At 42.0% G+C, this 13,627-nt stretch overlaps 1 protein-coding gene and 1 long non-coding RNA gene across 3 annotated transcripts; one reads left to right on the top strand and one right to left on the bottom strand.

The window, feature by feature from the left end:
- Nucleotides 1-465: 465 nt before the first annotated feature.
- LOC147818713 (uncharacterized) lies at nt 466-1,180 on the bottom strand. Its single transcript, XR_015437707.1, has 3 exons — nt 914-1,180; nt 785-823; nt 466-551 (listed from the first exon to the last, which is right to left on the bottom strand). It is a non-coding gene; the product is annotated as an uncharacterized LOC147818713 (long non-coding RNA).
- A 1,824-nt stretch (nt 1,181-3,004) lies between these two features.
- kcna7 (potassium voltage-gated channel, shaker-related subfamily, member 7) lies at nt 3,005-13,525 on the top strand. 2 transcript variants are annotated; one of them, XM_087175964.1, is made up of 4 exons: nt 3,005-3,416; nt 3,727-3,762; nt 4,142-4,928; nt 8,334-13,525. In XM_087175964.1, the coding sequence occupies exons 3-4, from the start codon at nt 4,239-4,241 to the stop codon at nt 9,270-9,272; spliced, it is 1,629 nt and encodes a 542-aa protein (XP_087032090.1). In that variant the 5' UTR covers nt 3,005-3,416; nt 3,727-3,762; nt 4,142-4,238; the 3' UTR covers nt 9,273-13,525. The 2 variants fall into 2 exon arrangements, with proteins under 2 accessions (XP_087032090.1, XP_023269605.1); XM_023413837.2 differs by having other exon boundaries at nt 4,175-4,928.
- The last annotated feature ends 102 nt before the right edge of the window (nt 13,526-13,627 follow it).

Below are 13,627 nucleotides of genomic sequence, written 5' to 3' on the forward strand. Positions count from 1 at the left end.
GCTGCTGTTGCTGTTATATACATTTTTATTCACTATTACTGTGTTACTTTCATTTTATATTTTAAGTATGTCCAATTTCAATTGTTCCCCATTTTAATTATTTCCTCTTTTGAAAAATATCATAATATTATTCTATTTTCTCCCTTTTTTTAATTTGTGAAGCATTTTGAACTGCACTTAGTGTAAAATTAAAAAAAAAAAATTAAATGATGGCTTATATACAAACTTCGACATTGTGGTGATAAAAAAACCCTTCAAATGTAAATTCAGTTAAAGATTTAAACAGTTGCCAATTAAATCATTAGATGTTGTGACTGGACATATTTAGACTTATAATGTGCTCTTAATGTGATGTAGGGTGATGATCAGGACAGGTCCTGTGATCAGGACTAGTCCCTGTTCATTAAAACCACGTGCAGTATATAACTGCACAATAACACTGTCAGACTTTACCTTGATCTCATCTTCTTTGGAGATGTCACATGTGACAAATGTGCAGGAGCCTGGCCCTGCTTTGTTTAGCTCCGCCTCTAGAGCCTCACCAGCTGAACCTATAAACCATATGCACGATTATGGTGAATTATAGACAGATTACAGTCTCAATTTAGGATGAAATCCTTTTAAATATTCAGTCATAACAGATGCATATGGTGTAGTCATCAATCATATCACAGGTGTCAATACACCTTCCCAATAGATGATAAAGCAACGTTCTGATTGATTTTTATCAATTAATATGAGATTTAATGTGGAATAAAAATTGAATAAAAACATTATTACTCACCCCCTAGTGCACAAAACACCACTTTTGCACCATTCTCCACTGAAAACAAAAGATGCAGAATATTTAGGGCGCCACTTCCTACTCTGAACACGAACAAATCCACAGCATAGATAACCATGACCAGCATACCGAACACTTTGACGATCCCTCTGCCAATCCCTTTGGATCCTCCGGTGACTATAACGACTTTGTTGAGGTAGCGCGGGGACATGTTGATGAAGTCTGAGCGTAAAACGGCGTAAAGCTGCGCCCCTGTCCAGCAGCTTCACACCGTCAACACCGGAGTTCCGCGTTTCTTCTTGTTCACCCACTTTTGATAATCACGGCCATTTATCGCCAAAGTTTGTGTGAGGTTCAAAGTTTCACAAAATCATGGGGTCTGCTCTGCTGCCTTCAGGTGCTGTCAGGAATATTGGAAATCCAATTATTTGATACTTAAAAATGCTTCGCATGAGAGCAAAGTGGAAATGCTTAAAATATACCAAAATAATAAAAAAAACCCAAAAAAACCAAAAAAACAAAACACTACTAGCAAAAGTTTTGAATGCAAAATCCCACTTGTGCGCATTAAAAGCAAAATAGGTTTAGTATCAAAGGTAAAAGTGTTTCATTCTGCATAAAAAACAGCTGTTATTATATATGACATTATTAGATTGTTAATACTGATGCATTCGTGCACAAGCAGCATTTTGCTGTAGGTGATAAAGGTCAAGGTGCTAGTTCTTTAATACTTCATATCATATCTTAAAAAATCGTTTCTCTAACCTTTGCTACTTTTGTGAAACACTAGATGATTTCATCTCTTTGTGTCTCAAACAGTGTCAAGCGGGGAAATATCTCTGTTTACAACTCAAACATCTGAAATGTGACAAGGGGTCTCACATACATTGTTTTAAGTGAGGGGACACACGCCAGAACAACTGGAGACACTGGTTTAAAGTCGGTGTATGCTCCATCAGTGGTAGTTTGTATGACCATGTTTTGGACGGCCAAATAGAAAGGCGGAGTAGATTTTCATACTGGAAGATATGTTTTGCACTCCGGAGTGGACAGAAAGTTAAAGAAATGGTTGTACCCAACACCTCCCTCAATTTGACGTTGGAAAGGTGTTGGGACAGGGAGCAGATCTGACAGATTATATAAACACTTAAATCTTTAATTAGTACTGTATATATTTTTTTAAGTTTATCACGCTTTTATGTAAAATCCTCACCTGTAAAGTAGCCAGCAAATGAAGTTGCCAGTTAAATCTAATAGAGTAGAAGTATAAAGTAGCAGGAAATGGAAAGGCAGCAATGTAACTGTACGTATCAGTTACATGGCTGATGTACATCTGACATACAGGCAGTAAAACCACGACACCTGCAATTTTACAAATGCAAAAAAAATTTAATAAAATGCTGGCATAAAACATGTAACTAAAATAAAAAGCTTGAAACTAAAATGTGTTTCTACAACTAGACACTGATGTGGCCAGACTAAACTTTTTTCTGTGGAATCAAACAATTGCTTCCAAAAATTATTCTAATTCATGTCAAATTCTTTATTGTCAATAAAAGCAGCTGACTATATAAATGCGTTTCATTCGTGAGTCTAAAAAGTCAGAAATACAAATTTACTTGAGTATTTGAAGGCAACACTTCAAGTGTCAGAACACTGTGTTATGGGAGTTGTGGTTTTAGTGCACACTGACACAGTGCCACACACACAGTGTAGACTTCATGATGTGTCTAAAATAACCAGACTCATCCAGATTTATATTTCATATAAAATGAAGTCTGGTCTGGCAGGTCAAGTTTCTGGACAGATTTATTTGCTCTGTTCTAAATCTGTGTTCAATTCTGCACAAACCACAGTCAAATTTATATTCTAACATTAAAATAGATGATGACAGCAAAGCTCTGAAAGCAGACAGCGGTGACACAGAGACAGAAACCAGGATGACGTACTCATCATATGTTTGTGGTCTCACCATAGGGTGTAAATCATGATCACTGTTTTTCCTTTTTTTTTTTTTGCCTCTGCTATGTGAGTATGCAAGTTCATGTGAACACATGCGTGCAAACATGTACAGTATGTTTAAGGAAGAGTGAGGGGTGAAGAGGCTGACATTTTCGGGCAGGAAGGGTTGCTGGGGGCAGAAGAGGCAGTGGTGCTCTTGGAGGAGGAGAGGGTTGAAGATTGAATTTCGGCCTGACAGCATTCCCGGGAGCGTGAGAAAGAGCACAAGGGAGCAAGTGAAGACAGTGAGTGACCTACAAACAAGCTTAACCATCTTAACTTCACCCCTGGCTGTAGATTAACACTGTAGCAGCTCCTGAAGGAGCCACACTGCTCCCCCTGCCTCCTCCCCTCCCTTCCCAAACGTGACACATGAAGGTGGGACAACATTGAGGAGGACGAAAGAGTGGGAGGAGGGGTTGTCTGAACATCATGATGAGGGGATTAATACACAAACTGTCTCAGAAAGAGGGAAGGGTCAGCCCTTAAGGCACCCCAAGGTGGAGGTGCAGTAGGAGAGCCATGGTCACTCAATGGTGTGATTAAATGGAATCAGCAGGAAGACGGGTGAGAGGCGGAGACCAGTCTGAGTTTGGTTTCCACTGGGAGCACTGGACATGGTGATAAACAGGTGATGAGCATGAAGCTGACTGCATTGCATGGAAGGTCTGAACATTGTACATTTACAGTAAAATGCTGCAAAATATGTTGGAAAAAAGCTTGAAATTGCATAAGTTTGCAGAGTTTTATGAAAAATCTACAAAAATGTGCAAAAATTTGGGGAAATTTCACACTAATTCTCCTTTTTTTTTAATTCCTTTGTCAGTATTTTCATTATTTTTATTCTAGCACACTTCTACTAATTTTGATCATTGCACAATTCATGTTCATTCATATATAATGCATGTAACAAGTTAAGAAAATGTCTTTCTATTGTGCAGAGACGCACTGCGCTGAACTCAGTGAAAAGAGAAGAGGTGAGTTTTTGATTTTCACGTACAGTTTATAATGTGCACCTCGCTCAGACTACCACAGTCTAATCCAACAGCCGTGCAATAAATACTCCATGAAGGTTATAAAGTTCAGTGAGTTGAAACTGTTTTAGAGAGGTGTTGATTCAACTGTGTGATCATTGTGAGGGTTTTTCTGCTATTTTGCCTATTTTCATTAATAGAAAGGGACAAAATAATAGAAACACAATACAGGTGGTCGACAGCTCTCTAAAACAGTTTCAACTAAAAATAAACAACCTAAACTTCATAACCTTCCTATTATACTGCATTAGTTCTCTTGAGGTGTACCTTGGGCATTTATCATATCTAGTCCAGTCATGTTTCCCTTGTTGTGTTTTTTCAGAATGACAGGTTAAACCTGATTTATTTTCTTCAGAGCAAAGTGGCAAGAAAAGAAAGACAAGATACTCAAGGAAGAAAAACCAAAGACAAGAATAAAGATGGACAATCAAGACAAGGGAGGAGGGAGGGAAGGAGAGAAGACGGAAAAACTGATAGTTGGGGAGGTTGGTGATGAAGACAAGCAGACCAAAGACAAACACAACAAGCTGGAGAAGGAGAGCAACGAGAAGGAGCCGAGCAGAGAGGCCCGGAAGGAGAACCGTCGCTGCCAGTGGAGGAGCGGCTGGGCTCTGACTGAACGCCTGGCCATCAATGTGTCAGGAATGCGTTACGAGACCCAGCTCAGCACCCTCGCCCAGTTCCCCGATTCACTGCTGGGCGACCCCCAACGTCGACTTCGCTACTTTGACCCGCTGAGGAACGAACTCTTCCTGGACAGGAGCCGCTACTGCTTCGACGCCATCCTGTACTTCTACCAGTCGGGCGGGAGGCTGCGGAGGCCCGCCAACGTCCCCCTGGACATGTTCCTGGAGGAGATACGCTTCTACGAGCTCGGAGAGGACATCATCGACCGCTTCAAGGAGGACGAAGGCTTCCCGAAGGAGGAGGAGAGGCCCTTACCCACCAACGAGCTGCAGCGGCGCCTCTGGATGCTGTTTGAGTATCCGGAGTCCTCCAGTGGAGCTCGGATCATCGCCATCATCAGTGTCATGGTCATTGTGATCTCCATTCTCATCTTCTGCCTGGAGACTCTGCCCGAGTTCAGGAATGAGAAGGAACAGAGGGAGGTGAGGAGTTCTTACATGGTGCTGACACGTACAAGAGCCACTTGTGAGTGGTAATAGGAAACACAGAGGATTCACAAGGCTGCAGATGGAGGTTATGTCAGAGGGAATTCATGTGATGGAGTCAGACAACCAGATGAGTGAAGAAATAGGGAGGGAGCTGACAGGGTGCAAAGACAACAGAGGTTAACACTGCGAGGAAGTGATGAGGTGAACATAGAGGGAGAACAGGTGCTGACAGGCGTCACCTTGCCAAACATAAACCACTTCTTGCAGCACGGGGTGAAAACGTCTTTATCTCCCCCATCGACGTTGAGGGTGAAACGGCGACTAAAAGCGAGGGCCGAGGAGAAGAAAACTTCAAAGTTCAGAATCAAGATCAAGGAGCGAGAGAGCAAAGGTGGCAGATAGAGAGGAGAATGCGAGGGCGAGATTATTTTGGACATGTCGTTAAATCTGATCCACGCAGATTGACGGGGAAGGAATGAGGGAGATGAGGGGAGCAGTTAAACCGATGGTCGAGACGCAAGAGTAAGGAAAGAAGAGAGGCAGACAGAGCAGGTTGCATGGATGTGTAATGTTAGTGGAGGGATAGGTCGTGGGGACACTATGCCTCGTCAGCCACTGGGGGACAACTGCCAGAGCCAACAAATGCATTAACATGGAGTGGATACTCCAATAGTGCTGAGAAGAGCGAGACAGAGTGGAGGGAGTTAAAGGTAGAGAGGCAAGTGTGAAGGCAAGGAAAGGAGATGAGCTTGTCTCACGTTACCCCCTGGAGATCTAAAGGTCTATATATAGAGGAAGGACAACCCTAAGAGCACATCAACACATAAACGAACGTCTGTATTAATAAACGGTGTGACTCATAGGCTACACACTGAAAACGGCTTGGAAAAGAGGCTTGAAGATCAACTTTTCTGATGACCGCCGCAAAAATGAAATTAGCCTCGCACGCTCTCCGGTAGCCTGGAGACGAGGTGGATTCTGGGGGGTTCGGGCTGGTGAAGCGCAGGTGGCAACGCAGCAGCGGTCACTTGGATTTACGTTCCCCATCACCACCAACACTGCTCCGTTACTCCTATACATAGACAGAGACGCTCACATGATTAGAGCATTTGACGCTTTTGGACACTACACAAACAAATTCAGACCTACGCGCACAGCTGTCCCCACGCAATCACTCACTTAACACGTGGTGGTGGAAATCTAACAAACAAAATGTGTTTTCTTACGTCCTGAAGCATGCACGTACTTGCTTCCATATGAAAAAAAATGCTAACACTTAAGTTTAAGTCCCCTATTTAGCACTTACAATCACAATATAAACATGTAATAAATTTGGTTGTAAGCAGATATTTATAAGCAACTATAACTCCTCCTGTGGGCACCAATGGGGGGAGGCTACTATATAAACAGATAGTGAATAGCAATATAGTAAAACACAGCTGTAATTATGTTTCAGTATGAGCTGTAATTGTTGACAATACTGTACATGAATAAACACTTCCAAATGTCCTGATATCTGTGTTACAAACTATTCATGAAATATTTATGTAGTGGTTTTAAATGCTAAATAGGGGGACTTAAAGTGTTACAAAAAAAAAAAAGTATTTATACAACTCTCAGCTGTGTCGTTTAGAAGACTGAAAGAGCAAATTCACCCAAATCTCAAAAATGCTTTTTCCTCACTTACCTCTGGTTTGCCTCTATTTACCTTTTTACCGTTATGATATATTGACCTCTGTGATTTCTGCTGTCATCCCAATATATTGTAATGGTTATTGGAATGATGTTTGTGGCACCCAAATTAATATAAAACATTACAAATCCGAAAACACAGACACAGATTACTCTGGATATCGATAGTTTCCACTGGAACTAATTCATATAGGTATTTTATGTCAGTATCAGAGGTTTGGACAGTAGGGAGATGAGGCGAGAGAGATGGAAAGTGACATGAAACAAAAGCTCTTGACAGTGTCGAACCAGGGAAATTGCAGTTAATGAACAGCACCTTAAAGGACAGATACATATTTTTAAAGTCTGTCTTAAAACAACACTCACATTTAAATATGTATATAATATAAAACAACCTTTCTTTGTCACTCTTGTTATTCCTCCTATCCATTATGGCCGAGAGGAGATCCCCTCCTCAGGTAATTCAAAGGCAAGTGATGGGGGACAAAACCCAGAGTCCGCTTTCTGTGAAAAAAAAGAAGAAGCATTTTAAGCTTTAGCAGAGGATGTATCCTCCATCGCACCTCAGAAAAGCAACACTGTTGGGGAAACAAAAACACTAATACGACTATTACTTTGAAATATACCCTGAAGCTGAATTTAAGAACACATTTTAGGATAACACAAGGACTGGGACTTGCTGTAGGAAAGTATCTCAGCCAGTAAAAACAGTTGAGACAATTACAATGTCCAAAGACTGCTGCCATGTACAAAGTGTTGGCATGTCAGAGTTGTTTTAATATAAACTACAGGATACTTCAACAGGGCACCGCAGAGCTACCTCAAAACGTCAGCAAAGAAAAATAAAATTGTCTGCACGGCAACAATGCAAAGCATAATTTCTTGTGATTTGGGACGAGCTGACCCTGGATGTTGCGAGGACACCCTTAACTGAGCTGTGTCTGTCTTAAAATGTATTTTGTAAGATTTGCAGGGAGTTTGTGTTGCATACAAAGAAACAGACATGAGGACGTGAGGCAATTGGACAGAGAGAAACATAAAAACATAAATACACAGAGTCTGGGACAATATGTGCTGCAAGGCTGTAAAACGCTTAGAGTAACTCTATCTAACTTGTTAAAAGACACTAATGCCGAGTAATTTCAAACCTGCACCCACTTCCCAGAAAAAAACAAGCAGGCGGGTAAAACGAAGTGTCAAATGCCTCAGTCATGCCGGTGTCTGGGTGTAACACAACCCAGAGTCACATGAGCGTAATGTTTTTTGTGTGTTTAAATATAGAGAAACTGATTTATCTAAAAGTCTGTAAGGAAAAATAAAGCCGGGGGGGTGGGGGTGAAAATGGAGAGGAGAGAAAAGTTAGCACAGTATCACAGATCTCACTGGCTCGATCAAATCCTGATGACAGATGTAATACCCCAAATGTGCAGAGGACAAACTTTCACAATGATTGCTTCTTCTCACTTATCCTCATTCCGCCTTCAGGTTGCTTCATCCTTGTTTTCCCTTTGTTTACACTCGTCTCCATGGAGCTATTTACTATTGCTGTACCTTTCCACTTTATTCTCATATTTCTCTGTCCAGCTCATGTTTTACAAACAACAGATGGTACAACAGTGTCTGTTGGGCAGAATAGTTCATATGCCTTGATTTTTGCAACTGTAACCACTTTTCCTTCATCCCTTTTTTCTCCTTCATGTGTTCCAGCAATTCACCACCATACCTCACCCCACCATAGCAAACGAAACCATCTTGGTCCCACCTGGCTTCACTCCTTTCCAGGACCCCTTCTTCATTGTAGAGACAATTTGCATCTGCTGGTTCTCGTTTGAACTCATCGTACGCTTCACCTGCGCTCCCAGCAAGACGCACTTCTTCAAAGACGTCATGAACACCATCGACTTCTTCGCCATCATTCCCTATTTTGTCACAATTGGCACAGAGCTGGCTAAGGACAAAGGCGCGCAGCCCTCCGTGTCTCTGGCCCTCATCAGGGTCATCAGGCTGGTGAGGGTCTTCAGGATCTTCAAGCTCTCTCGTCACTCAAAGGGCCTCCAGATCCTGGGCCAGACACTGAAGGCCAGCCTCCGTGAGCTTGCCCTGCTCATCTTCTTCCTCTTCATCGGCGTCATACTCTTTTCTAGTGCCGTCTACTTTGCTGAGGTGGACAGACCTGACACGGCATTCACCAGCATCCCTGAGGCTTTCTGGTGGGCGGTGGTGTCCATGACGACAGTTGGCTATGGTGACATGTACCCAGAGACGGTTGGGGGAAAGCTGGTGGGCTCCATGTGCGCCATCGCCGGCGTGCTCACCATCTCTTTGCCGGTGCCCGTCATTGTGTCCAACTTCAGCTACTTCTATCACCGAGAGATGGAGTGTGAGGAACACACAGAGTACCACCATGTCGCCACATCACTCTGGGAAAAGGACAGAGAGGACGATGATGAGGAGGAAGATGAGGATGGATTGGATGACGGGCCTGACTGCACGGGAGATTACTCGCCCCTGTACGCCCAGAGCAGCAGGGGTATCTGTCCTCCGCTCAATGGGACTCTTCTGGCAGGACTTTGTGCTGGACAGGCGACTGGTGATCAGAGAGGAATAAAGTTCTACCTCAAAGAACCTCTGGTCACTCAGGTCTGACAGAGAGCAGATGGACAGAGACTTGCCAGGCTAAAATTCTAACAGTATCTTGTCAAGAGAAGGAGAGAGCCAAGCTGGATAAGTACTGTTGAAATAGATGTCAGAATGACATGGGAGGAAACATCTACACAAGGACTTGGACTGAAACAAGCCCCTGTTTATGTCTCTCATGTGATCATGCTTTTTACATTTGAGACTTCTGCATGATTATATTTGACACACAGGTATACAGCAAGCATCTGTTTTTCTCAATAAATAAATAAAAGTAACTCTTTGAAAAACCCTGCACATTGTTTGACAAAACGTACTGTTGTTGTAAAGACAGATTCCTTAAAGGACTTTCCGTAGAGCTGCAATAACATATATTCCATTAGCTGCACAGAAAAGTAGATTTAAAGACTTTCTCAAGTAGCAAATCTTCTTCTTAAGGCCCATAAACATGGCTGACACAAGTGATGTACGGTACCTGCTTGCTCATTTCAGGCAATGCAAGAAAAACAAGATTAATATAGATTAATGAACCTGCCAATAATTTCCGAGGAAGTTTCCCAGAAATTACTTCATTATTATTTTTTTAATGTTCAATTGAGCTGCTGTGCACTGACTGAAAACAGTCTGATCAGAGTTCCCTTGGTTGAAGAATGCCAATTTTACCACGGTTTCCATTTGCCTATAATTAGCACCAAACTTTACAGTCCTGTATAAGCAAACCTCGTAGAAAAGTATTAAGAAAGAAATGACAGAGCCATATTTTATTGTATGGCTCTGTCATTTCTTACATCTTACCAAGTTTCAAGGTTTGTAATGTGTCATATGAAGGTGTCAACTTACGCCACTACCTTTGGCTAAATAAAGGAGCGGGTGAAAAATCTGATTTACTGTGAAACAGATGGAATATGTTTCATTCCAGCTGGACACAGGAATATTTGTGGAACCGGGGGATGTCAGAGAAACTGTATCTCTGACAAAAGCTAATCTGCAAAAGTCTCACATGTGAAACTGATGATTGCATGATAGGCACAATTTGGAGCCACGCGGACACCAATACTCAATATACTATACTACGCACAGAATTGTTAATCCTACCCCAATACAGATATAGATAGACCATTTTTATAATCCAGGTAGACAGTGTTTGCTTATGTCTCTGTTTCCGTATCGTGACAATGAAGACTGTGAAGTGCTGCATGCTGGGAATCCCTTCACCCCTGCATATTTATCTGGTTGTGTTATCCAAAGATGTGAACTGTAGTGCCATTATCTGTTCCTTTGCTCTCACAACTGCCAAACAGTTAGTATTACAGGTGTTGATGCCCTGTACTTGTCAGAGTTATGTCAGAAATGCGGTGCTGTAACCTTGCGCTGACGACGACACCAAAGAGATCACTCATCGGCTGGTGGTGGTGCAGACAGAGTTCATGCAGTTGATCCAGAGCCAATTTTTATGCTACACAGTTACACAGTGTAATGGATACAACTTGGGGACATGTACGGAGAAAGCTGATCTCAGGTCAGTATAGCTGTAGGGCCTCCAAGTGACATTTCTGTCGCGTTGGTGAAGCCGAAACTGTCTTCTGATGGTCTGGGGTTCAACTAATCACCACTGTAAACTAAAGCTACTGACAGTAGCTGTGGTGTGAGCAAGCACCACAGCTTTGTCCTCCATTAACTGTCTTTGTTACGCTACACAATGTGCTGTAGTGTAATTTCATTCCGACCCTCATACCTATACTCATGAGTTTTGGGTAGAGACAGAAAGAATAAGATCACAAGTACAAACAGCTGAAATGAGTTTCCTCTGTGCAGTGGCTGGACTCCCACTTAGAGACAGAGTAAGGAGGTCAGACATATGGAGGAAGCATGGAGAAGAGTCGTTGTTTTATGCACTGGAAAGAGCCAGTTAAGGTGGTTCAGGCATCTGAACCTGATCTCCTGGGTGCCATCAGAGGTTTTCCAGGCACGCCCAACTAGTAGGATCCCCCAGTGTAGAAACAGAACACGCTGGAGAGACTATATATCTCATCTGGCCTGGGAACGCCTTGGAATCTTTAAAACTTCCCATAATGCAGCCCTTCAGCTGAGCCCGGTACTGAAACAGGCAATATTATCTCTGGCCTCCCAGAGAGGCCTCCTTAAAAGATCCACAATACGAGAGTGAACAGCACGAACATCTGCAGCAACAAAGATTACAGCAGGACGAGTCTGTTTGGAAAATATTAGGCAATTCCCGGCTTATTGTGTGACATAATGGTGGATCTAGTCTTTTAATCACAATTTGTATATAACATTTTTCTATATATGCCCCTGTTGTAGGAGGAAATGCACTAAAATGAAGCTTGAAGTGGAAAACGTCTGCTGTGGCTAGTAAGATGTTATTCTGCTGTCACCAACCGTCTGTATAGTCAACCAGCACCATCGGTTATTTGTATATAACAGTGTCTTCTCTACATGGCGACAGGCTATAACTATCCAAACTCTTCCCAGCTTTCGCTCTAACTAGCTTAGTTTGAATACGTTTCAAACTGGCTACAACATAGTGTCAAGGGCTGGGATACAAACAAGACGTTTCAGGCACTTCAGGAGCAGCGTTTTCTGTGGGAGAGAATAGATTCCTTTTCCTTTAGTTTTAAAGGGTTCACACAGTTGACAGTATATATGCAGTCAGATACATTTTACATATAGGTTTTAACTATATCGGTTCCCATACGGTGGCTTCAGAAAGTATGCAGACCACTTTCCTTGTTTCACGCTTTATTTTGTAAATGGATAAAATTGCCAATTTTGCCCCTCAGTCTACACTCAAACGGGTTATTGGGTTACAGTTTTTCAGATATTTTTTGCAAATTCATTAAAGACCTGATATTTTACTTACCCTTACCCTTAATTATTTACCCTTAATTCAGCACTAGCCCTTTTGGCAGCAATTACAGCTTTGAGTGTTTGTGGGCAAGCCTCTACAAGCTTTGCACACCTGGATATGGGAAGTTTGTCCTGTTCTTCCTGGACGATCCTCTCAAGCTGGATGGGAGGCATCTGTGAACTGCCATCTTTAGGTCTCTCCATAGATATTGTATGGGCTTTTTGTCCCAAAGCTACTCCATCATCGTCTTGTCTGCTTGTTCCTGGTCATTGTCGTGCTGAAAGGCAAACTGTTAAACCCAGTCTCAGTCTTGCGTGCCCTCTGGAGCAGGTTTTCTTCAAGGACCTCTGTTCATTTGGCTGAATTAACCTTTCCCTCAATTCTGACCATGTTTCCCTGTTGCTGAGTCACCACCATCAAAACGGCTTCTATGTTAGCCGCTTTAAAAGCCCGATTGATGGAGGGCTGCTGAGATGATCGTCCTTACGGCAGCTTGAGGACTTTTAAAGCTTTGGTCACCACCTTGACCAAGGCCCTTCTTGCCCTGTTACTCAGTTTGGCTGGACGACCAACTCTAACAATAGTCCTGGTGGTTTCAAATTCCTTCCATGACATAATTACTGAGGCCACTGTGCTCCTGGGAACACTCAAAGATTTAGAAATGGCTAAATAACTGTGAAAAGAGGACACCCACTCATTGATCTATAAACTGTGCATGGGTTTATATTTTACAGTATGGTGTCTGCACCTGCAGTCAAGAAAGACAAAGGGCCTTTTTTACATCTTCACAGATTAAGGCAGAAGACTGCTTGGTAAACAAGGTATGTCAACCCTAACAACATTTGATAGTATATTGGTCATTTGATGCCAAAAAGAATGAACATCTGGACACTCAAAAAAACCTGTGGATATACAGTGTGGGCCGATAGACTTTACCCGACTTGTTCAACACAGGCAGCCCTTTCCCACGATACGGCTAAATGCAGTTTCCAGCAGAACAGAAGATGATGATGGAAGCAGTATATTTAACCATATTTTGTCAGTTATATCCAGTTGTCAGTGGATATGGATGGATCGACATAATGGTACTACTAATAATAATAACAACAATACATTTTATTTATAGTGCTTTTCAAGATATCAAAGATGCTATACACAGCAAGAGGAGAAGTGGATTATGTTGCAGGAGTGGTATGAAGGGTTTTTTTTTTCAAAGGGACTTCTTTTTTGTGAATACCAGTCACAACTGGAATCTATTGTACTTGACATGAATTCAAGATGACTGCACCCATTATGAATTAAATATTTTGCAAACCTGAAGGACGTGAATGTTTAATTCTCAAAAAAGTTTCTGTTTTTGAGGTTTACTCTAATAAAGTAATAGTGGAATATATGATCATTTTATGAATTGTTTTGACTGTGTGGATGTGGTGTGACCTGCGTATATTCTTAGGATGTACAGTAGAGATATATAAATATAAATATATATATATAT

This window comes from Seriola lalandi, unplaced genomic scaffold (assembly GCF_002814215.2).
Source record: "Seriola lalandi dorsalis isolate HSWRI2012SDOR001 ecotype SW California unplaced genomic scaffold, Sedor1 jcf7180002054519, whole genome shotgun sequence".
NCBI lineage: Eukaryota > Metazoa > Chordata > Actinopteri > Carangiformes > Carangidae > Seriola > Seriola lalandi.

Excerpts from the sequence above, each read along its gene's own strand:
- kcna7 (XM_087175964.1), top strand. The coding sequence starts at position 4,239 with ATGGACAATCAAGACAAGGGAGGAGGGAGGGAAGGAGAGAAGACGGAA. Across the intron at positions 4,929-8,333 it reads ATGAGAAGGAACAGAGGGAG|CAATTCACCACCATACCTCA; the intron begins GTGAGGAGTTCT and ends CATGTGTTCCAG.